Source organism: Bos taurus, chromosome 3 (assembly GCF_002263795.3).
Source record: "Bos taurus isolate L1 Dominette 01449 registration number 42190680 breed Hereford chromosome 3, ARS-UCD2.0, whole genome shotgun sequence".
Classification (NCBI taxonomy): domain Eukaryota; kingdom Metazoa; phylum Chordata; class Mammalia; order Artiodactyla; family Bovidae; genus Bos; species Bos taurus.
Window position 1 is genome coordinate 78349825 of NC_037330.1, and position 25853 is coordinate 78375677.

Sequence of the window (25853 nt, forward strand, 5' to 3'; positions counted from 1 at the left end):
GGCCCTTCAATTTTTGTTGAATGAATGCTCTTTCCTTGGTTACACAATGATATATAAACAGTACTCTTAGTGAAGTGGGGGTGGGAGCCAGTTTAGAGTAACAAAAGAATTTTAGCTATGGCTTCATTATTTATGAATCATGCTTGCCTCAGCAAAAAGACCTCAGTTCAGTTCAGTTCAGTCACTCAGTCGTGTCCGAGTCTTTGCGACCCCATGAATCGCCAGGCCTCCCTGTCCATCACCAACTCCCAGAGTTCACTAAAACTCACGTCCATTGAGTCAGTGATGCCATCCAGCCATCTCATCCTCTGTCGTCCCCTTTTCCTCCTGCCCCCAATCCCTCCCAGCATCAAAGTCTTTTCCAATGAGTCAACTCTTCGCATGCATGAGGTGGCCAAAGTACTGGACCTCAGTTCTCATCAATTTTAAAGTGAAGGTAACATCTGTCACTTTACTCAGTTCACAGGACCATTACCAAGATCAAGTAAGAAAATATTTGTAAATGCCTTGAAACTGAAAGGCATTATGTATTTTTATTTAAATGGTCTTATTTTCTCATGAAGGAAAGGACAATATTCACCCCATTCCCCATAATGCCTTGTATAATACTTGTTACATACAAGTTGTTTAACAAGTTATAACTATTATCCAACAAATACTTACTAAATTCAGAAAGATTAGTATTATTAAATTTAGGATATACCTAGTTAAAATTTTTTAAACTTTTAAAATTTCAAAAAATTTAATAGCTTAAAGTTTAAACTTCTGCTACATCGTGAAAACAAAAAGTTAATATTTATGCTTACCTCTAGCTGCTTTTACATTAAATCTTAATCTTCTCAATGCTTCTTCTGTATCAAAATTGCATTTAACTAATTCATATAATGCCTAGAAAAATAAAAGGCTTCAATATGTAACCTGGACTATGAACAATTCAAGGTGACAATTTCTTAACTGAGTAAAGGCTTTTCTAGAATCCAGTGTCTCCATCCTTTCTGGAGGACAAATAATTCCAGTGACTGCAACATAAAAACCACTAAAGGAAAACAAACGTAATTCATTCCTGACAATTAACTGCCTCTAAATATGTAGAAAATACTGGATAAGCAAACCTCTGGCAGCGGCATGGTTTTCTAGGAGTTTAGAAATAAAAGGAAATCATAATAATCACAAGTCCTTTTTTTTATTTTTAATGTTCCTATTCAAAGATAATTTTAAACAATCAGAAAAGAAAAGCACTGGTGAAAAAGGTAAAGTATATAATGCTGTTATTAGGTCCATGGTAGGCACTGTTCTACTAGGTAAAGAATTACATTATCCCAGATGAGTATTCCTAGCTTAATGATATCCACAGATTCTCTGGGATATGCAACGGAAGTTCAAAATGCCTAATAAAAAAATACATACAAAATATCAAAATTTCTACTGAGGCTAAAATACCAAAATTAAGTGCTGTCAATACTACATATATTATGCAGATTACAACCTCAGACTCCTTGCTGATGATATTACAGAGCTTCCTCTACTTACAAGGGGTCCCAAAAAACCCATCCTAAGTTGAAAATATGTTAAGCTGAAAATGCACTTTATACACCTCACCTACTGAACATCATCATTTCGCCTAGCCTACCTTAAATGTGCTCAGAATACTTACTTAGCTTACAACTGGGCAAAATCATCCAACACAAAGCCTGTATTATAGTAAGTGTTGACTATCTCACGTAATTTACTGAATATTGTACTGAAAATGAAAAGAATGGTTGTATGAATTCAGAATGGTTGTATCAGTTGTTCACCCTTGTGACTGCATGACTGACTGCGAGGTATGGCTTTCTGCCACTGCCCAGCATCACAAGAGATATTCAACCCTAGCCCAGGCAAACATCAAAATTCAAAGCATGAGTTCTACTGAATGCATATTGCTTTCATACAATTATAGAGTCAAAAAATTTTAGGCTGATCCTTTGTTAAGTCAGACACCATCTGTATAGAACATTGGTGGATAGAAAAATACTGTGACAGCACTTATACATATATGGGGTTAATGTATTTTGGGAAAAATTTAAGTTATTTCTTATTCACGTACCTGTTCATTGTCCTTTATATGAGATCCTTCAGGAATTGCTTCTACACCTTTCTCATCACCTGTTCTTCTAGATGCATCTTTAAGAAACACAATCACTTTGTCTTCTGGTAAGTATTCAGGGTCCCACAGGAGCTGATCATCATTTTCATATACTAAATTAGTAAAATATAATGTTAAAAATGCCAAATTGAGACAAGTTTTTGTTAATACATATGGAACAAATAACTTAGAGCCAAAATGTTGACAACTAAGAGGTAAAGCGTAGTCCAACTACCTGCTTGACTTCATTCTGAGGCAATATTTATAAGTAATTTAAGCAACCTAAACAGACAGGTACCACTTGATGCCCCTTTTAGATCTGGTCTGACTTAGCAAATTCCAAGCTCTCTTAGCTTGAACAGCACTGTGCTGTGCTGTGCTTAGTCATTTAGTTGTGTCCAACTCTGCGACCCCATGGACTGTAGCCCACCAGGCTCCTCTGTCCATGGGGATTCTCCAGGCAAGAATACTGAAGTGGGTTGCCATGCCCTACTACAGATCTTCCCAACCCAGGGATTGAACCCAGGTCTCCCGCATTGCAGGAGGATTCTTTACCGAATAAGCCACAAGGGAAGCACTTGAATACCACTGCTGCTGCTGCTGCTGCTAAGTCGCTTCAGTCGTGTCCAACTCTGTGCGACCCCATAGACGGCAGTCCACTAGGCTCCTCTGTCCCTGGGATTCTCCAGGCAAGAATACTGGAGTGGGTTGCCATTTCCTTCTCCAATGCACGAAAGTGAAAAGTGAAAGTGAAGTCGCTCAGTCATGTGCCCGACTCTTAGCGACCCCATGGACTGCAGCCTACCAGGCTCCTCTGTCCATGGGATTTTCCAGGCAAGTGTACTGGAGTGGGCTGCCATTGCCTTCTCCTGAATAGCACTACCAACACTTAACTAATAATATCTGTATGACCCTGGCAAGTTACTTCCCTTCTTTCTGCCTCATCTGTGAAATGGGGAAAACAACCCTATTAAACAAGGTTTTAGGGATTTAAAGCAATTTAAAGTAATTCTGACACATTAAATAATGTTAAACTATAATTATGATTTCTGAATAGGGATGTCTAAAACAATGCTCGCCAGATATCAACACTGCTTATTTCCTGGTGGTGGGATTTGGGACAATTTTTTCTTACATCTTCGTACTTTTCCATGATGCTTGAAAACGTATTGTTGTAAGTGTAAATCATTTTCATAATAACAAAATTCATTAAAAAAAAAAAAAGCATTTAGGTTTCATCAGAATTTCCATTATAAAAAGACTTAAGGCCAAATTTCATCAAAATCTTTAAAGTAAGAGGAGTGGAGAAGAAACTAAGACAAAAGCCTTGTGGAATTCTACATGACAGGAAGACGAAAACATAAACAAAATTAAGAAGGAACAGTCACAAGACAGACAAAATATCAAAAGTATGGCAACACAGCAGCAAAGGGAAAAAATGCTTCAGAAAATAATAGACTTTTAAAATTCTGTTAAAAAAGCAGGATGAAGAATTTTTTAAATTAATTTAATTTTTATTGAAAGGTAACTGCTTTACACTTGCTCCTTGGAAGGAAAGTTATGACCAACCTAGACAGCAGAGACATTACTTTGCCAACAAAGATCCGTCTAGTCAAGGCTATGGTTTTTCCAGTAGTCACGTACGGATGTGAGAGTTGGACTATAAAGAAAGCTGAGCGCAGAAGAATTGATGCTTTTGAACTGTGGTGTTGAAGAAGACTCTTGAGAGTCCCTTGAACTGCAAGGAGATCAACCAATCCATCCTAAAGATCAGTCCTGGGTGTTCATTGGAGGCATTGATGTTGAAGTTGAAACTCCAATACTTTGCCCACCTGATGTGGAGAGCTGACTCATTTGAGAAGATCCTGATGCTGGGAAAGATTGAGTGCAGGAGGAGAAGGGGACGACAGAGGATGAGATGGTTGGATGGCATCACCAACACAATGGACATGGGTTTGGGTGGACTCTGGGAGTTGGTGATGGACAGGGAGGCCTGGTGTGCTGTGGTTCATGGGGTCACAGAGTTGGACACAACTGAGCGACTGAACTGAACTGCTTTACAGAATTTGTTTTCTCTCAAACCTCAACATGAATAAGCCACAGGTACACATATATCCCCTCCCTTTTGAAACTCCTTCCCATCTCTCTCCCCATCCCACCCCTCTAGGTTGATACAGAGCCCCTGGTTGAATTTCCTGAGCCATATAGCAAATTCCCATTGGCTATCTATTTTATATATGGTAATGTAAGTTTCCATGTTACTCTTTCCATACATCTCACCCTCTCCACCCCTCTCCCCACGTCCATAAGTCTATTCTCTATGTCTGTTTCTCCACTGCTGCCCTGTAAATAAATTCTTTAGTACCATTTTTCTACATTCTGTGTATTTGCATTGCTGCTGCTGCTGCTAAGTCGCTTCAGTCGTGTCCGACTCCGTGTGACCCCATGGACAGAAGCCCACCAGGCCCCCCCATCCCTGGGATTCTCCAGGCAAGAACACTGGAGTGGCTTGCTATTTCCTTCTCCAATGCATGAAAGTGAAAAGTGAAGTCGCTCAGTCGCTCAGTTGTGTCCGACTCTCAGTAACCCCATGGACTGCAGCCTTGCAGGCATTAGAATACCATATTTATCTTTCTAACTCACTTCACTCTGTATAATAGGTTCTAGGTTCATCCACCTTCAAAACTGACTCAAATGCATTTCTTTTTAGGGCTGAGTAATATTCCACTGTGTTTATGTACCACTACTTCTTTATTCATTCATCTCTCGATGGACACGTTGGTTGCTTCCATTTTCTAGCTATTGTAAACAGTGCTACAATGAACAGTGGGATACACGTGTCTTTTTCAATTTTGGTTTGTTCGGGGTATATGCCGAGGAGTGGGATTGCTGAGCCATATGGTAGTTTTATTCCTAGTTGTCAAAGGAATCTCCATACTGTCTTCCATAGTTGCTGTATCAATTTACATTCCCACCAACAGTGCAAGAGCATTCCCTTTTCTCCACACCCTCTTCAGCATTTGTTTGCAGACTTTTCAAAGATGGCCATTCTGACCGGTATGAGGCAGTATATCTCATTTTAGTTTTGATGTGCATTTCTCTAATAATGAGTGATACTGAGCATCTTTTCATGTGTTTGTTAGCCACTTGAATGATTCTTTGGAGAAATGTCTGTTTAGATCTTTTCCCCATTTTTTGATTGGGTTGTCTGTTTTTCTGGCATTGAGTTGTATGAGCTGCTTATATTTTGGAAATTAATCCTTTGTCAGTTTTTTCATTTGCTATTATTTTCCCCCATTCTGAGGATTGTCTTTTCACCTTGCTTAGTTTCTTTTGCTGTGCGAAAGCTTTTAAGTTTAATCAGGTCCAACTTGTTTACTTTTGTTTTTATTTCTGTTACTCTAGGAGGTGGGTCAGACAGGATCTTGCTTTATGTCATCGAGTGTTCTGCCTATGTTTTACTCTTAAGAGTTTTACAGTTTCTGGTCTTACATGTAGGTCTTTAATCTATTTTGAGTTTATCTATGTGTATGGAATACCAGACCACCTGACCTGCCTCTTGAGAAACCTATATGCAGGTCAGGAAGCAACAGTTAGAACTGGACATGGAACAACAGACTGGTTCCAAACAGGAAAAGGAGTACGTCAAGGCTGTATATTGTCACCCTGCTTATTTAACTTATATGCAGAGTATATCATGAGAAATGCTGGGCTGAAGAAGCACAAGCTGGAATCGAGATTGCCGGGACAAATATCAATACCTCAGATATGAAGTTGACACCACTCTTATGGCAGAAAGTAAAGAGGAACTAAGGAGCCTCTTGATGAAAGAGGAGAGTGAAAAAGTTGCCTTAAAGCTCAACATTCAGAAAACTAAGATCATGGCATCCGGACCCATCACTTCATGGGATATAGATGGGGAAACAGTGTCAGACTTTTATTTTGGGGGGCTCCAAAATCACTGCAGATGGTGACTGCAGCCATGAAATTAAAAGACGCTTACTCCTTGGAAGGAAAGTTATGACCAACCTAGATAGCATATTCAAAAGCAGAGACATTACTTTGCCAACAAAGGTCCGTCTAGTCAAGGCTATGGTTTTTCCAGTGGTCATGTATGGATGTGAGAGTTGGACTGTGAAGAAAGCTGAGTGCCAAAGAATTGATGCTTTTGAACTGTGGTGTTGGAGAAGACTCTTTAGAGTCCCTTGGACTGCAAGGAGATCCAACCAGTCCATTCTGAAGGAGATCAGTCTTGGGTGTTCTTTGGAAGGACTGATGCTAAAGCTGAAACTCCAAATACTTTGGCCACCTCATGCAAAGAGGTGACTCATTGGAAGAGACTCTGATGCTGGGAGGGATCGGCAGCAAGAGAAAAAGGGGACGGCAGAGGATGAGATGGCTGGATGGCATCACCAACTCGATGGACTTGAGTTTGAGAAAACTCCGGGAGTTGGTGATGGATAGGGAGGCCTGGCATGTTGTGATTCATGGGGCAGCAAAGAGTCGGATACGACTAAGTGACTGAACTGAACTGATGTGTATGGTGTTAGGAAGTGTTATAATTTCATTCTTTTACACGAAGCTGTCCAGTTTTCCAAGTACCATTTATTGAAGAGGTTGTCTTTGCTCCATTGTGTATTTTTGCCTCCTCTGTCAAAAATAAGGTTCCTACAGGTGCATGGGTTTATTTCTGGGCTTTTATCTTATTCCATTGTTCTATTACTTTTGTTTTTGTGCCAGTACCATACTGTCTTGATAACTGTAGCTTTGTAGCATAATCTGAAATCAGGACGGTTGATTCCTCCAGCTCCATTCTTTTTTCTCAACACTGCTTTGGCTATTCAGGGCCTTTTGTGTTTCCATATGAAATGTGAACATTTTTGTTCTAGTTCAGTGAAAAATGCCATTGGTAATTTGATAGGGATCACACTGAATCTATAGACTGCATTTGGTAGTACAGTCATTTTCACAATATTGATTCCTCCTACCCAGGAACATGGAATCTCTCTCCATCAGTTTATGTCATCTTTGATTTCTCTCATTAGTGTCCTATAATTTTCTGTGTACATTTCTTTTGTCTCCTTAGGTTATTCCTATTTAATTTTTTGTTGCAGTGGTGAATGGGATTCCTTAATTTCTCTATCTGATTTTTCATTGTTAGTATATAGAAATGCAAGTGATATCTGTGTATTGATTTTATATCCTGCAACTTTGCTAAATTCACTGATTAGCTCTAGTAATTTTCTGATACTATCTTTAGGGTTTTCTATATACAGTATTATGTCACAGTGAGAGCTTTACTTCTTTTCCAATCTGGATTCCTTTTATTTCTTTTTCTTCTCTGATTGCTATAGCTAGGACTTCCAGAATTATGTTGAATAACAGTGGTGAAAGTGGACACCCTTGTCTTGTTCCTGATCATAGGCTGAATACTTGAAAGTTTTTCACCATTGAGAATAATGTTTGCTGTAGGCTTATTATATATGGCCTTTACTATGTTGAGGTAGGTTCCTTCTATGCCCATTTTTTTTTGAAGAGTTTTAATCAAAAATGGGTGCTGAATTTTGTCAAAGGCCTTTTCTGCATCTGTTGAGATGATCATATGGTTTTTATCTTTCAACTTGTTAATATGGTGTATCACACTGATTCATATATTGAAGAATCCTTGCATTCCTGGAATAACCCAACTTGATCATGGTTATGAGCTTTTTGATGTTTTGCTGAATTCTGTTTGCTAAAATTTTGTTGAGGATTTTTGCATCTATGTTCATCAGTGATACTGAAGTTTTCTTTTTTTGTGTTGTCTTTGTCTGGTGTTGGTATCAGGGTGATAGGGACCTCATAGAATGAGTTTTGAAGCGTTCCTTACTCTGCAATTCTTTGAAAGAGTATTAGAAGGAGAGGGATTAGCTCTTCTCTAAATGTTTGATACAATTCTCCTGTGAAGCCACCTGGTTCTGGGCTTTTGATTTTTGGGGAGATTTTTGATCACAGATTCAATTTCAGTGCTTGTAACTGGGTTGTTCATTAATTTCTATTTCTTCCTGGTTTAGTCTTGGGAGATTGAAGTTTTCTAAGAATCTGTCCGTTTCTTCTTGGTTATCTATTTTATTGCCATATAGTTATTCATAATAGTCACTTATAATCCTTTGTATTTCTGTGTTGTCTGCTGTAACCTCTCCTTTTTCATTTCTAATTTTGTTGATTTGATTCTCCTCTTTTTCTTTTCTTGATGAGTCTGGCTAAAGACTTGTCAATTTTATCTTCTCAAAGAACCAGTTTTTAGTTTTATTAATCTTTACTAATTCTTTCATTTCTTTTTCGTTTATTTCTGCACAGATCTTTATTCTTTCTTTCCTTCTACTAATTTTGTTTTTTTGTTGTTGTTGTTGTTGTTCTTTTTCCAGTTGTTTCAGGTGTAAAGTTAGGTTGTCTATTCGTTGCTATAAACTTCCATCCCAGAGGTTTTGAGTTGTCATTGTTTTGTCATTTGTTTCTAGAAATAATTTGATTTCACTTTTGATTTCTTTAGTAACCTTTTGGTTATTTAGAAATGTGTTGCTTAACCTCCATGTGTTTGTGTTTCTTACAGATTTTTTCTTGTAATTGCTATCTAGTCTCATAGTGCTGTGGTTGGAGAAGATGCTTGATACGATTTCAACTTTCTTAAATTTACTGAGGTTTGATTTGTGACCCGAGATGTGGACTATCCTGGGGAATGTTCCATGTGCACTTGAGAAGAAGGTGTATTCTTCTGTGTTTGGATGGAATGTCCTGAAGATATCAATGAGATCCATCTCCTCTAATGTATCATTTTTAAGACTTGTGTTTCCTTATTAATTTTCTGTTTTGATGATCTGTCCATTGGTGTGAGTGGGCTGTTAAAAGTCTCCTATTATTATTGTGTTAACTGTCAACTTCTCCTTTTGTCTGTGTTTGTCTTATATATTGAGGTGCTCCTGTGCTGTGTGCATAGGTATTTACAATTGTTATGTCTTCCTCTTGGATTGATCCCTTGATCATTATATAGTGACCTTCCTTCTCTCTTGTAATCTTCTTTAAAGTCTATTTTGTCTGATAGGAGGATTCCTACTTCAGCTTTCTTTTGCTTCTCATTTGCATGGAATATATTTTTCCATCCTCTCACTTTCACTCTATGTGTCTTGAGGTCTGAAGTGGGTTTCTTGTAGACAGCATACATATGGATCTTGTTTTGTATCCATTCAGCCAGTCTGTCTTTGGGTTGGAGCATTTAATCCATTTAAATTAATTTTTGATATATATGTTGCTATTGCCATTTTCTTAACTGCTTGGGGTTGATTTTGTAGATCTTTTTTCTTCTCTTGTATTTCTTGACTATGTAAGTCCCTTTAACATTTGTTGTTAAAGCTTGCCTGGTGGTACTGAATTCTCTTAACTTTTGGTGGTCTGAAAAACTTTTTTATTTCTCCATTAATTTTGAATGAGATCCTTGCCGGGTACAGTAATCTTGGTTGTAGATTTTCCCTTTTGTTGCCATTCCCTTCTGGCCTGCAGAGTTTCTGCTGAAACGCCAGCTGTTAAGAGTATGGGGTTTTCCTTGTATGTTACTTGTTGCTTCTCCCTTGCTGCTTTTAAAATTCTTTCTTTTAGTTTTTGTTAGTTTGATTAGTATGTGTCTTGGCGTGTTTCTCCTTCCGTTTATCCTGTATAGGACTCTTTGTGCCTCTTGGACTTGATAGACTATTTCGTTTTCCACGTTGGGGAAATTTTTAACTATGATCTCTTCAAAAATTTTCTCACACCCTTTTCCTCTTCTTCTGGAACCCCTATAATTGGAATGTTGGTGTGTTTGATATTGTCCCAAAGGTCTCTGAGACGATCCTTAGTTCTTTTCATTCTTTTACTTTATTTTCACCATTTTTCTTCCAGCTCATTGATTTGTTCTTCTGCTTCAGATATTCTGCTATTGATTCCTCCTAGAAAATAACTGAGATTTATTAATTTCAGTAATTTTGTTGTTTGTCTCTGTATGTTTATCCTTTACTTCTTCTAGGTCTTTGTTAATTGATTCTTGCATTTGCTCCATTTTGTTTTCAAGGTTTTTGATTATCTTTACTATGATTATTCTGAGTTCTCAGGTAGTTTGCCTATTTCCTCTTCATTTATTTTCACTTCTGTGTTTCTAGTTTGTTCCTTCATTTGTGCAGTATTTCTCTGCATTTTCTTTCTTTTCTTCAAACTTATTGTTTGAGGTCTCCTTTTCCAAGGTGACTTCAAGGTGAATTAATTCTTTCTTTTGGTTTCTGCCCTCCTAAGGTTGGTCCAGTGATTTGTATAAGCTTAATAGGGTGAGATTTGTACTGAGGTTTTGTTTGTTTTTCTTCTGATGGGCAAGGCTGAGTGAGGTGGTAATCCAGTCTTCTGATGACTAGGTTTATATTTTTGTTTTGTTTGTTGTTTAGATGAGGTGTCCTGCACAGGTTGCTACTGGTGGTTGGGTGATGCCAGGTTTTGTATTCAAGTGCTCTCCTTCACTATGTGATATCCCTAGGGTTAGTTCTCCAGTAGTCTAGGGTCTTATAGTCAGTGCCCCCACTCCCAAGGCTCAGAAATTGATCTCTGATCAGGAACGAAGATTTCACAAGTGATTTGTCATGGCATTAACTGAGATTAAAACAAATATCCAAGAATGAGAGGCCAAAGATGAACCCCAGACAAATGGCAGTTACAAAATCAGGCAAATAATAATTAAAATAATGGAACATACATATACATATCCATCCATGAGCAAAGTCAAAACAGTCCAACAAAAATAAAGAACAGCAGACTGACCCAGTGAACAAAGAAAATCAAAAATTATATTTACCAGTTAAGAACAAAACTAACTAAAGCACAAACCGGAAAACAAAACTAAAGCAGGTGCTAAGTGGGGAATAAAGCAATGAAAATAAAACTAACAAATACGTTGAGTGGAAAAGAGAGAAAGAAAAGAAAGAAAGAATAAATATGCAAGTTTACAAAGAGGTAGATAAAGAAGATTTATATACATTAAAGATTAACTGCAAGGGGAAAAGAACAGTAGGAAAAGCAAACAAAGGAATAAATATAGAAAAAACAGTACGTTTAAAAAATTAAAACTAAAAAAGAGAAAACAAAAAAAAAGGGGGGGGGATTCCACAGAACTGCAGAAGCCCAATGTAGAGGCAAAGGTTTATAACAACAATAAAAAATGTTTTTTTTTTAATGTGACTGAGGGAAAAATGTAACTGAAGGCAAAAAAACCCACAAAACTCAAAAGCTTAATTAGATTTCATAGTGCCAATAAAATCAACAACTATAACAGAGGAGGGGTGAGGAAGACAAAAAAATCCAAAAGAATCTACAGAACAAGTCAAAACATAAGAATAACACATGTTTTTCTTGAGTCACTGCTGTCAGAGTCCTTTCCCTCACTGGGAGTCACTGTCCACTCACCTCCCTAGGATGCCCTCTGACACTGTGCTGATCTCTGACCTGCTGTGAGGGCAGCTCAGACTCTTATCTGGTCCTACTCCTGTGTGTTCTTGCCTCCAATGTCCACAGCTAACAGGACTAGTGTGTTTTCTTTTGTGACAGCTCTCAATGACCTTTTATATATTCCACAGACACAGAGTCTGGCCAGTTGACTGTGTGGATTTAATCTGCAGCTTGTACAGCCGGTGGGAAGGTTTTGGGTCTTCTTCCTTAGTCACACTACCCCTGGGTTTCAACTGTGGTTTTATTTCCACCTCTGGATGTGGGTCGTCCACTGGGGTTTGCTCCTGGGGCTTCCCTGGAGGACTTGGGTTTGCCCCCGTGAGGGCCAGGTGTGGAGGTGGTGCAGCTGCTTGGGTGACAAGGGTTCTGGCAGCACCAGATACTGAGGGAAGATGGCAGCTAGAACAGCAGGAAATATAGTGCTCTAGAAGGGTATGGCAACCAGCACTGGCCAATATGCTCCAGTATTCTTGCCTGGAGAACCTCCGCTCCCTGACAGAGAAGCCTGGAAGGCCACAGTCTACAGGGTCACAAAGAGTCAGACACTACCGAAGTGACCCTGCATGTATAGATGCAAGACTTTTTTGCCTGTGGCAGCTCTGCCCCAGTGAGAGTTGAGCGTGAAGGTGACACAGCTGCTTGGCCTGCGGGAACCCTGGTGGCGCCAAGTTGTACAGGGACACTGATTGCTTCCACCACAAGCATTATGGCTTTATCAGAGTCTTTTTTTGAGCCTCTTGCAGCTGGCAATCAGAAGGCCTCTTTAGCCAGTCTTTCTCCGTAGCTCTGTCCATTCAGGCACTTAGAGGGCTCTCTTGCCTGGGGTCCTTCTCTACTGTTCAGAGCGTCAGGCATATAGAGGGAGCCCTGGCTGGGATCCTGCTCTATAGTTCAGTGCGTCAGGCGTTTGATGGGTCAGCCTCTCTACTGTTCAGCTGTCAATGGTGGTAGTGTGGGGAGAGAGACACTATGGTGATGGCTCCATCCCCTACATGTGACTCAGCAGTACTGCCTTGCTTCCATGGCTGCCCAGCTTTCCTCCACAGGCATTTCCCACCACAATCTCCTCCTTCACATCCCCTAGATCTGCCTCTCCACAGTCAACAGCAGAACTTTCCCTGGGATTGCTCCACAATCCCTAAACTCCAGCTCCCAGCTGCTGCATCTTCCAGGAGAACTGCGTCCCTGTCTGGGATATGTATGGCTCCAGCAAGGACTGTCTGACTCTCATTCCATTTAGGCTGCCACAGATCAGCTGTTTCACTCTCAGCCTTAAATGTTTCTCCCCTGACTCAGACAATTGCCCCAGTGTGGGGATCAGACCTCTGCTTCAGTTCCTCCACCCGCTGAGGGCGGGTCCAGTCCTACTAACACTCCCATTTCTCCCCCTAGTTGCTTCATCCTACCAAGTTTTTGGTGGTTCTATATATTCTTTTCTTCTGGTCAGGTACTCCTGTCCTGAGTTCTGCATGCACTTCTATGTCTGAAGGTGTATATCTGAATGTATCCATGGAGAGAGACGTACTCCACATCCACCTACTCCTCCGCCAACTTGTTCTCCCCAGGATGAAGATTTTAAAAGTGCGCTGGATTTACTAATGAAGAGGTGAATCTTTAAAAAATGTTTTCTATGCAGAAATGGCCAAAGCCATACTGGAGAGGACTGAGGAGGAAACAGAAGGTGAAGAAGCAGAAACCTCTTTTGAAAAAAAGTCCCACTATGAGGGACGAAGACAGAGTAAGTAGCTAGAGAAGAAGCATAGCTGAAGAACTTTTTGGTTTTGTTTGTTGGTGTTTAAAGTTAGGAGATGTGAGTGCATGCTAAGTCACTTCAATTGTGTCTGACTCTTTGTGATTCTATGGACTGTAGCCTGCCAGGCTCCTCTGTCCATGGATTCTCCCAGCAAGAATACTGGAGTGGGCTGCCACGCCCTCCTCCAGGGGATCTTCCCAACCCAGGGATGGAGACCCTGTCTTTCTGTGGCTCCTGCATTGCAGGCGGATTCTTAACCCCTGAATCACCGGGGAAGCCCCAAATAGGAGACATAACCACTTAGATGACACTAGAAAGGAGCCAGCTAGAGAAAAGACTTTGAATTTAAGAGTCAAGGCATAGCTGACAGTGTCAAACTTCCTTGTTTGAGACATACCAGGTACTGTGTTAAGTGTTTTCTTATAAATTACCATATCCCTACCCACTCCCCTGTCACTACACACAAACACTTCAAAATATTATACCCTTGTTTCCCAAAAGAGTATAGATCAAAAGACAAGCTCTAGAAATTTTTCCTTAGTAAACTGCATTCCTTTTCTAACCCACTGGTATAATCCTACTGAAACTCTCTAAACTGTAAATACAATAAACTCCCATGATAAAGGGAATCTGGATATACTGCTATTGACTTCTGGGCTCTACTCAGCCTGTTTCCATACTACAGTCCATGTATTCTTGGTTTGAGAGTGGGAGATGGACAGTGCCTTACAATGAAACCCTGGTTCAGGAAGAAGACAATGGAGGGTGGGTCCCTGAGTCCCCAGTGTTCTTCCAGATACTCCCATGTTGGGCCTATGAAACAAGCACACACTCAGAGATACTTCTGGAGTCAATCTGGAAGTCCCAAGTCACAGGTTGCAAACACATCCTTATTTAAACTGAGTACACAAGACGTGGCTCAGACGGTAAAGAAACTGCCTGAAATACAGAAGACCTACGTTCGATCCCTGGGTCAGGAAGATTCCCTGAAGAAAGTAATGGCTACCCATTTCAGTATTTTTGCCTGGAGAATTCCATGGACAAGAAGCCTGGCAGGCTATAGTCCATGGGATCACAAAGAGTCGGACATGACTGCAACTGAACCAGTGCATGCACCTCAGTCAGACAGGATAACCCTGAGAATATGACACTTAATGCTACACAATTACTATATATTAAAAACAACAATGATTCCTGGTCCAGGAAGATTCCATGTGCCACAGAGCAACTAAGTCTGTATGCCACAACTACTGAGCCTGTGTTCTAGAGCCCAGGAACCACAACTACTGAAGCCCATGTGTCCTGGAGTCCGTGCTCCACAACAAGAGAAGCCACCACAATGAGAAGGCCATGCGCCCCAATGAAGAGTAGCCCCCACCTGCCGCCAAGTACAGAAAAGCCCATGCAGCTACAAAGACCCAGCACAGCCAAAAACAAAAATATAAAATTGTTAAAAGAAAGGTTTTTTTAAATGACACAGTTGAGAACAGCTAGAATTCTCAGAGAATAAACCACACTGCCTTAATTGGTTCCAGAAGTAGATGGATTATTTGGCAGTTAAGTTTATATTCTAAATAAAATATGACTTTTGACTATGCTCTAAATAAAACAGGAAACACAACTAATATTTATTAAATGTCTATTGAAGAATGACTAAATGCCAAGAGAAACGCAACTTCTATGATAAAACATAAGAAAACATGGAGGAATGATCTCTATAAATATGACATTAACCTCTACAAATATAACAGCAATACAAAGAAAAAATACTCCATTATAAATAATTAGTATAACTTCATGAACACGCTGGATTTTGAAAGATTCCAATCACTGAAATGTAACATCTTCTGAAACTTCTTCATTCTAATGAATTATCAAATTTAAATTAGAACTTTTAAAAAGCAATCATAAGTAGCCAGCATATTGTATATTGAGTGCATATTGCATATTGAGTGCAGCACTTTCCACAGCATCATCTTTCAGGATCTGGAATAGCTCAACTGGAATTCTATCACTGCCAGGAGCCAGCGTGAGGAGCTCCACCCATGACAAAGGTCATGAGGAAGGAGGCTCGCATACGCAAAGGCGGGATCGAGCCTCAGGAGTTGCCCTGGAAATTCTCGAGCATCTACCCCCAAAACCAGAGTCTGCCTACTTTCTGCTTTGTGCTTTCACCTACACCTCTGACTTTACGGGGGGCTGTCCCCAACTACCTCTCTCTGAAAAAAGAGTTAGCTTACAGCTCCAGTTAATAATTCCTGGGTGTGACAGTGTTTAACCTACAAACTCCTTTGGAAATCCTCTAGCCTGCCTGAATAGGTTTTTCCGGCCACATGTGATTGTTCAGAGCCTCCCAACTGTGAGAGGCAGGAGATGTTCTAAACTGTCTAAACACAGATTCCTTTGAGTAGTTAAAAGATTGATTAAAAATTGTATTGGTGAAAGGTTTTTTCACTTATTGGGCCAATGTTTGCTGCTAAGTCTCCATACTCCTTATCTACTATGTCCTTGGCAGTGTATTGATTGATATAATGGGTGTATAGAAATGTAAGTAGTAGCCTCAATGTTTGTAACCTTGGACCCTTGAGTTAATTCTTTTCTTGACTGAGCCCACCTCACCTTTGCACTATAGGAATGCAGCTTTGTCCAGTGCTTTTTTGGAGGCTGGTGCCTGACTTTGGAATAATCACCTTTAGAGAAAGATAAGTTTCTTAAAATGTTAACAGGCCTCCTGGCCAGAAGATGATGTAATTCACCTGAACTTTTGCATATGATAAGTTTGAAAGCCTGGCTTCGATTAGGACCAGGAACTGCTGTTCTTGCATGACTCCACCCCTTCCCCCATTATCCTCTATGCACAACTTAAGGTATAAAAACTACTTTGGAAAATAAAGTGCGGGCCTTGTTCACCGAAACTTGGTCTCCCCATGTCGCTCTCTCTCCCAAATTCTGGCTGAGTCTCCATCTGGAGCACGGAACCCGCCATGCTTGCTAATTATGCCTGGGCTTCTAAGATCCGACCGGGAAGGCCTCAGTGTCTCCTCTCCTTCGGGAGAACAGAAAGACGCCTGTGGCCTACGTAAGTGGTGCAAACTTCTTGTCTTGAAGTTTTATTGGTCTCCCGCGTAAACCAAGCTACTCAGCCTCTTTTCTCCACTGAATTTTCCTAGTGAGCTATCCTCATCCTATTACTCTATATCTTTGATAAAATATTTAAATAAATAGGTCGCCGATGCCGTCCCCGCTTCGAATACCCTGGATTAGCCGGGGCTGGACCCCGGCAGAAAAATAACTTACAAGTAGTTATAAATAAGTGAAGGAGTTCAGAAGGCAAGAGCTCATATAATGTATTAACACAGGTTAATTGGGGAAGTGCTTTTTATGGCATTTTTAAGTGTGTCATAGGCAAAATGAATTCAAAATAATTTAACAAAGTTCATTATGTGTGTGTTGGGGGGTGAGAAGGGGAAAGACTAATGCAGAAAACTGCGAAACTACTTATCACAAAATCATAAACTTTGACAATCTTGGAAATTCCTAGTGACTACAAATAAATGTGAATAAATAAATGAATTTATTAACCTCTGGTTTCTGTGTCATCACATTTTAATGCTCAAGTAAAAATTCTACCTGATCAATATATTATGAGGATGAAATGCTAAAACATAATTAGCAAGATGTAATAATGTGGTTTACCATAGAAATTTCCACATCTTAAAAGGTCACACTGTGATTAATGACATGAATTTTAAGTTGTCTAGCTGAGCTTTACCTACGTGTAGATTAATTTAACTTTCTGTCTCAACAGTATTATTATTATCAACTAAGGGTAATATATGTGTTCATTTTTCAGTAAGTGACTTAAGAATCAGTAATTTGTCTAATGTTCATTAGAAACAACAAGTCACACAGTCCTCTGCTAGTGCTAACCAAGTTCACTCTAAAACTTACATCATGCAAGCATGAAAATTTGGGGATACCTTATTTCTTCGACTTTTTTCCCTAGGTAGCCCATCTAATTCTCAACTAATCTAGTAAAGAGTTCTCAGTTTTAGTATTACTGACACCTTTGGCCAGATAACTCTGAGTTTGGGGAAAGGGGTCCTGTGCATTTTAAGATGTTTACCAAGCATCTGAACTATTTAGAATTATCTCAAAGATACGGCATTTACTCAGTTTTTAGTACATGGGAGAAACAATCATGGTTTTCATATGCCCAGCGAACTTTTTTGCGAATTAAACCCTTTTCATACAGTCTGAGCAGGGTTGACACTGCACCCTGGAGCCCAAAGAAGAGATAAATGAGCCAGAGTACTCACTCAGCTCTTGGGTCACAGTAATTACTTCTGGCTGGGTAAGATTCCAGCTGAGTCAATAGAAGCTCTCTCCAGGACTTTCGCTGGAGCAAAGTGGGATGGGAAAGTTCTCATTTTTCCTGGTTCCTGACTAGGATCGTGAAAAGTATAAGTTATGAGCTCCCAGGAGCCATCCTACCTTGTCTGACAATAAAGGAAAGAGGCAAAGGAGAGATCTAATATTATAAAAAGCCCTAAATCCAGATTTATTTGAAGACAGATTAGCCAGAACTTCCTAGTAAAGCAATCAAGTAAATTCTTTTTTGCTAAAGCTAACTGAACTCAGTTTAAACTTTGTCACCTGCAAGCAAAAGAGCATAAATGGATACTTTCTGAAAATCTGAATAATAAAACCTAAACCTAAACATAAGAATAAGATTAATTATTTAATGGACATTAATGTTATTTATCGAGCATTTTTTATGTGCCAAACACTGTGCCCCTAAGTGCCACACATAACATCACGTGTAACTCCTGAGAAAAAGCTCTATAAATACTTGCTATTTTAAAGATTTGCTATTTTATAGATGAGGAGAAAAAGAAGCAGTTATCCGTGCAAGGCCAAATGCCTAGATAGCCTCAAGTTCACTGACTCCATATAAGTTCTGTTAACACTATTCTGCAACCATCGAGTAACTCAAATGTTTACTAAGTGTCTATGTTTTAGATCACTCAAGGTATACTAAGGATACAAAGCTGAATAAACAAATGATTATAATATACTCTGTTAACTAAAAACGATCATTTACATAAATTTAAGAGACAAGCTTTATCAATATCTCTTCAGGATACTCAGTAACAGGGTTTACTTAAGCAATGAAAAATTCTAATCAATCTGCCAAAGAACTTCTTACTGTGCAGGTACCAAGATATCAAAATCAAAATCACCCAAACTAAATGCTCACCCTTTTGAATGTGCTCACCAAATCGATGAAAAATACAAAACTTTTTCTGTAAGGAAAAAAGGCTCTAATCAGCACTATCCCTTTGACAGTTTTATTTCATAGTGTGGTTTACTGAACAGTTTAACAAGTTTGGTTCATGTGCACAGGTTAACCTAAATGCAGATGAGTTCTTGATATCATGACAAAGGTATGAATTTCTATTATAGAACTAAAAAACAGAGGAAAGGACCTGAACCACAGTGACTCCTCTAAGGCAGTAACTGTGTTAAATCTCATCTGATCCTCATACAATGTAACATGCTTAAATTCTCAGAGTAAGAAAGGGTCCTGAAAAAAAAACAAAAACAAAAAGAAAGCAATTGCTTTCTAAAATTAGCTAAAATGGAAAAACATTAAACCAAAATTGGAAATTGTGATCACTATTCACTGTGATATCTAATAAGGCAAAAATGTTAAAAGACAAACATATTAAGAAATAATTAAAACTGCCTTTAACTGTAACGTTAATTTGCCACATACAAAAAAATCGAAAACCCAATGGATCATTCATTTTTGAACACAATTACAATGATTTACAAAAATTGTGCACAGAATTTCAGTATACAATAAGGTCATTCCATACTGATACCTTTAATGTTCCTATATGTTTCAGAAATTAACTTGAAAGCTATTACTAGTGTGCTAAAACATTTCCGTTGTCACTACAATTTACTAGAGCCTGTGATATTCCTATAATGACTTCTGATCTGGGGCTCTGCCCTGAAAACAGACGCTTAGAATATAAAATAGGTTTTCAGTTAAAAAGAAAACAAACAAGACTTTTATAATTCCCAGAGGCTCTGCATATGTAAGCTGAAATGTGGAAAAGAAAACTGAAATAAAAGAAATGAAGAAAGATTTCTAACACTGAGTGATGTCACACTGCACACACTCTCTCTCTCCCTCTCTGGAACTTTCCCGAAGTGGATAATTTGAAATAGACTTAAAAAAAAAAATCCTCAAGTATTCTGTTTTCAGAAGTTCAAGTACTTAATCTTTATGACTTACCTTAGCACTATTACACAAAAAAATGAACAAAAGATCATGCAAAATTTAAGTACACAAGTTTGTCTTTCCAAATTAAATAACACAAACAGCAAAACACTCAATATTAATAATATTAAAAATTTCAGGAGCAAATAAGCTTTTTATATCAGTTGTTTACACTTAAGTTTTTTAAAAACTCTGTCAATGGCTTCCACTGAAACAAAATAACCTACAAAATAACCTTTTAAAATATAAATTATAAAGTTTATAAAAGGGTATATTCAGAGTATTTAAAATATAAAAAAAGATTAAAAGGATGTCTTAAGTCATCTAATAATACAATACCAAAGAAGCATTCACTTTTCTTTCTTTTTTGGCTAGACTTCTATGAACAAAAGTGAAGAAAACAGAAAATATTCCTTACAGATATGGTGTAGGGGTCTTCTTTCATAAATCACGGGGTAACAAATGAACTGTCATGTTCTTATCCCATTATAAAAACAGTTCACCAATTCCTGCTTTTTAAAAGCATGTATTCAGCTATGTAAATATATGAATGACCCACCTTTTTCATTTTCTTTGTATCTACAAATGCCAACTGGAATCTCTGCTTGAAACATGGAGCCCACCATAATCTCCTATTTTAAAAAATATAAAATGTTAACAAGATGGAGTAACAGATTTTATGTCCACTTTCTAGATTTACCATCTTCCTGGGTTAACTGTTCCTGGTTTCTGTCATAAAATAGTTACAACCAATTAACTACCTCAGAGGAGTATTGTGAGGATGAATGAGTTAATAATAGATAAGAGCTTGGATATGATTGGATGAAAGTATCAGTAATAATGATGAGGTGAAATGCAATATAGACAATGGATATGAACTTTAAAATATGGAGAAAAAGAAATAAAAATGAATTCTCATAATTCAACTGATAAGATAACTCTAAAAAGCAGGAAGTCAAATTAAGGTATTTTCAGAGTACCCACTCTAAGCTATGGTCTCTCAATCAGCTTCCCTGGGAAACTGAGAAATGCAAATACTCAGGTCTTACCCCAGACCTACCGAACCAGAAACTATGAGGATGGGACTCAGCAATTAAGTATTTTAGCAAGCTATCCATATAATTCTGACACACAATGAAGTCTGAGAACCAGAGCTTTAAGGTAAAGGAAATAACAAAAACAGTTTGAATAAAGCCCAGTAGAGGCCAAATAAATAAAACTTCAAACCAAATGGACAGGTAATCAGTGCCTAACTTTCATTAAAACAATGTAAGATGAAATCATAACTTCTCCCAAACATAATTCAATCTTATTTTAGGAAATCTGATAATCAATCTATATAGTCAAAACACAAGTTAGGGGAAACTGGCTGTTCAGAATGACAATTAGAGGTCACCACTGATGAGATTTTATTAACATAAGACATAGGGACCAAGATTAATTACATGGGCCCTCTTTTGTCTGTGGCTAAATGTTAACAGTTACTGTATTTTCAGAATAAAGACTTACGTAGGAAAGGTATGAAATCATGGTCTAGTAAGTTTAAATAACTCCTGGGATTTGAAGAGTTCCTCTCTCCTATTACTGTTTCCCACTGATGCTAGAGCTTCATTTTATCTAGTGTAACTTCAAAGACATGTCTATGTAATAAATTTATTGCTGCACCTGTACAGGAAAACCAGTTAGTTTTTCTAAAAATACCACACACACATGTTTTCCACTCATACATAGGAATTTTCCTTATATCTTTCACTATAAAAAAGGATACCCTATTGTCACTTCTTGTGTCCCTTTTAAGTTAACTCATCTCCACCTATAGGGAATAGTCAAGTTATCAACCCTGGCTAGGGTGCTTCTAAAAATATTCAATGTTGGATCTATCCTAGACCAAATAAACTAGAATCTCTGGATGAAGGCCATGGTAACCAGCATTAAGATTTCTTTAAGTGATTTTAACATGAAGCCAGGGTTGATAATTTCTAGCTTAGTATAAAGAAAAGATGCCTCTCCTTTTTCCTATTGCGTTCAGAAACTTTTCACCTTAAATTTGTTCTGTAGGGAAATGAAGGAAAACAGTATTTAGGAGCATTATGTACCAAGTATCTATGCAAAATTTTTATTTAATCCTCACCAACTTCGACAAGGCTGAATCTGCTGTCCCTATAACTGTATGTAAGGAGATGAAACTCAAGAAAATGAGTTTCCTTAGGATCACATTATTAGTAAATTCTGGGCTATAACTTGAACTCAGGTTTGGTTTCAAAGCTGTTTCCTCTACCTCAGGTTTCAATAAAAATTTAATTTTGTCTTACAAGCCTTAGAAGATTAATCTCTGAATCCTGACAGCTTTTTACAAATTGGACTAAAATAAGACAATCTGGATTTACTTTATTATATAAATCTGGATTTGCTTTATTACATAATTTTCCTGAGGACGGGACTAATACTTCCTAGTAATGAGGGCTTTATCTCCCCCATGTTCTCCCTCCTTTGAGTTTGTACTGCTTCATTTAAAAAAAGAAAAAATTCAAGGCTCAATCAAATACTCTATGGGGACACTCCAGATACAAAATCAATTTATACTGGAGAAAAAACAAACTTGGATATGTGGTAGAAAATAACAGTTTAAGTTGATTACCAAAGTTTCCAGCTTTTCTAATTTTAATTTCTGCATGTAGTTAACACTTGCTCAAACAAGTCACACAAATAGTAACTTCTGTGATCCTTTTTTTCTGTCTTCAGTCCCATCATTCATTCATTAATCATTCAAGTTATTCAAGTTATTAATAATTAATACATGCACTATGATAATCTTTCCTTACCACTTTAACCCACACTGATGTCTCTCTTTTCTAAACATCTCTTTGTGGTAGTTTAACCGCTAAGTTGTGTGCAACTCTTGCGACCCCCATGGGCAGTAGTCTGCCAGGCTCCTCTGTTCAGGGGATTCTTCAGGCAAAAATACTGGAGTGGGTTGTCATTTCCTTCTCCAGGAGATTTTCCCTAACCCAGGAATCAAACCCAGGTCTCCTGTATTGCAGACAGATTCTTTACTGATTGAGCTACAAGGGAAGCCAACATCTCTTTGGAAACCCATAAATACATCAATTCTGGCTGAAGCCCATAATCCTTGGGTAGTACAGTCCAAGGTCATTTTAATACTTCATTCTTCCCAGCTACAACTACAAAATATACAGATTTTTCCTTATTTTAATCCACAAAGGGGGTTATCTCTTAAGTGTGCCCCTGGCATCCAGACCAGACAACTTTAAAGAAACTAACAAACAAAACACAGGGAAGGATCAAAAGTACTGACTAATTAAACAATCATGACTTAAAAAGGGCAGAAAGGCCACTCGATCTGGTATTTTGGGCAATTCTGCTTCCACATAAATGACTGTTTATGCACTAAATTCAGAATCAGACCTAGGGAAAAGAACACCAAGGGGGAAAAAAAAAGCAAAACCCTCAACAGAGATTCTAAGAGATAAATCAGGTATCTATCGCAACAAGTATGACATCACCTCATATAGATGATTTGTCCTAATCAATTCTACATAATAATGTGATACATCTTCCTAATAAGTCAACTGTTTGGCAGCAGCTTAAAATTCTTCAGTTTAACCATGAGATTAATTATACACTATTATACAATTTTATTTTTAAAGACCATGTCATTATCTTTAAACTCATTTTAGAAATTAATTATGGATAGTTATACCAAAGTCCAAATCTATCTCTTCACACAATATACTCTGAGCTGCGAGTATCAACATTAATAAGGGATAGAAAAACCTGTAATCTAACTCATTAAAGAAAATTTACTTAACAAATACCAGAGCCTCCACAATTGTTTTCTCAAGTAGATACATATATAAAAAAGAAAAAAATCACATGTGATACTTTTTACAGTGTAGCTAACAAAAGTCTAGTTCTTAACTAGTTTAGAAATTTGGATTTGTAATTTTGCTTTGAGTACCAACTTGTTCAACAAAGTCTGATTTTTCTATATCGTTATTTTATTTATAAGAAAATTTATGTTCTTTCTCACCTGGATGTATTAAGGGAAAGTCTGAACATATGTCACAAGAAGACTTACTTCAACTTTATCAAACTTTTGGTAAAAGAAGATACTTGGCTCTTTAAATATTAATTTATCTAAGTTTTGGGAAAATATGGCTCTAACTACCTTTTTCCAGTCTTCTGATGGTATATAATCTTCATCTTCTTCAGATTCTTCTTCTATTTCACTATCTAGAATAAGTAAGACAATAGTACTATAAAATGATTGCTTAGCCTGTCCATTCTTACATCTACCATTAAATACTTAAATATGCCAAAAGGTATTTGCAGAGGTAGGTCAAGATATTTTTAGTCAAATATTACCCTGTCAGTTAAAACAACAACAAAACTCATAGACCTTCCAGGACAATCTTCTTAGATAACTATATTTTCATGAAATAATACTCTACAAAAAACTTTAGGGAAAAAATTGATTCAGAGTCAAGACAATCTGTTTCTAAACCTAATCCTGCTTCCAACAGCCTGGTGACAGAATAAACTATATGATCTCAGTTTCTTCCCTTATTAAATGAGAGCTGGGACAAAATAATAGTTTCTGAACAGTGGTCCTTAAAACACTTGAGAATGCTATAACATCACTTTGGGGGAATGCAGGAAGAGAGCACATGTATGTCTCCCCAACTTCTGTTTTATTCAGAGCAGGCAAATTGCTATTTGCTTACATACTGGACTAAGAATGCCTTTACATAAAGGAGCGGGAAATCTGAAAACCATTAGATTGTCAGCATCTTCTCAACTCTACAATGGCACTCAAAATTCAAAATGGTAACATCACATACAGAAATTAATTCTTTCTATAGAAAAGCTAAGATGGGCACTGTATGTATAGTTCCCATGCATACTGAAATAACATCTGAACTATGATATATTATTTCAAGATACAGTCACTTAGTATCCCACTTTTAAGCAAATTTTGGCAATGGACCTGCTCCTGGTTTAACTAGGGGAAAAATACATTTCCTCCAAATAATTAAATGTAATTAATCTCTCTGTGCAGTGATAATACTTTTAAGTTGGACTGTATCCCTAAAAAGAAAAATTCACAATAAAATTATCACCAGCAGCCCTACACTGACCTCTAAACAAAAATGTGTAACAGAAGTCATTCACACAAAGCAGTAACCACGTTTAATCAATTTTTACTTTACCACATTTCAGGAGAGGTTATTGTATTGTATTCAAGTATTTTTCTTTTTTAAATACAGAAATTTAAACTATATATTTAAACTAATAACACTAATGGTTAATTTTTTCTTATCTTATTTCTAGGGTAAGGATTCCTGCTTAGAATGAAAACATTATGGAGTAGTTACACATGCAAATATTCAAGATACATACGTTAAATGTTGTATCGACTACTGGTCAATGACTTTGAGGAGGTAGAAACATCAGCAGAGTTCTTTCTCTGTATAATATATTCCTATCTCAAGGGCCAACAATTTCTTTAGACTTGGGAACCATTGGTTAGAGAAAGAAATGCTTATGAATATATCTAGACTGAGAGGCAAAGAAAGCAGAAAATGGAAAACTGAGGAAAAGACTAGGAAAAATAAAAAAGATGACCATGAAACAACAAATTTAAAGAACAGTCAAAAGTGGAAAAAAAGGAACACATTCAAAATCAGGTATCATAGTGACACATAATAATTACGGTAGGATATTCATGGGCAACATAGCACCAGTACAGCTAAACTAATAATCTAGAACAAAATCCCATTTACTGATGAGCGAGATTTCCAAATCAATGAATTCAGAGTATTGGAAAAAAAAAACACTAAAATATTAAACAGCAAAAATCATATAAAAAACAGTAACTAATAATACTTACTTGTATCAAAATATTTACATCGACGTGGACGGATTATTTCCTGGGCATCTTGAGAAGCAACAGATTGAGATGGATCATCATTGGAAGACTGAGTTTCATCCTCTTGACCTGAGGAATCTTTTATATTCTCTTCCTGTGGAATAATACATTAAATCTCTTTAAGAAAAAGTGTTGCAGATGAAAGGTCATAGTATTCCAGATAAAACTAGAAGACTACATGAATATACCATGATTACACAAGATGCTAACATTAGAGGAAGTCGAGTAGAGTTCA

At 37.6% G+C, this 25853-nt stretch overlaps 1 protein-coding gene across 14 annotated transcripts in view; it reads right to left on the reverse strand.

Moving 5' to 3' along the window:
• MIER1 (MIER1 transcriptional regulator) overlaps positions 1-25853 on the reverse strand; it is a 72892-nt gene that overhangs the window by 13911 nt on the left and 33128 nt on the right. For all 14 annotated transcript variants that reach the window (XM_005204465.5, XM_005204463.5, XM_024989592.2 and 11 more), the window contains 5 exon segments: positions 25580-25712; positions 23858-23922; positions 20228-20300; positions 2087-2238; positions 807-888 (listed from right to left, as the gene is read on the reverse strand). In XM_005204465.5, coding sequence (XP_005204522.4) covers positions 807-888; positions 2087-2238; positions 20228-20300; positions 23858-23922; positions 25580-25712 — 505 coding nt within the window.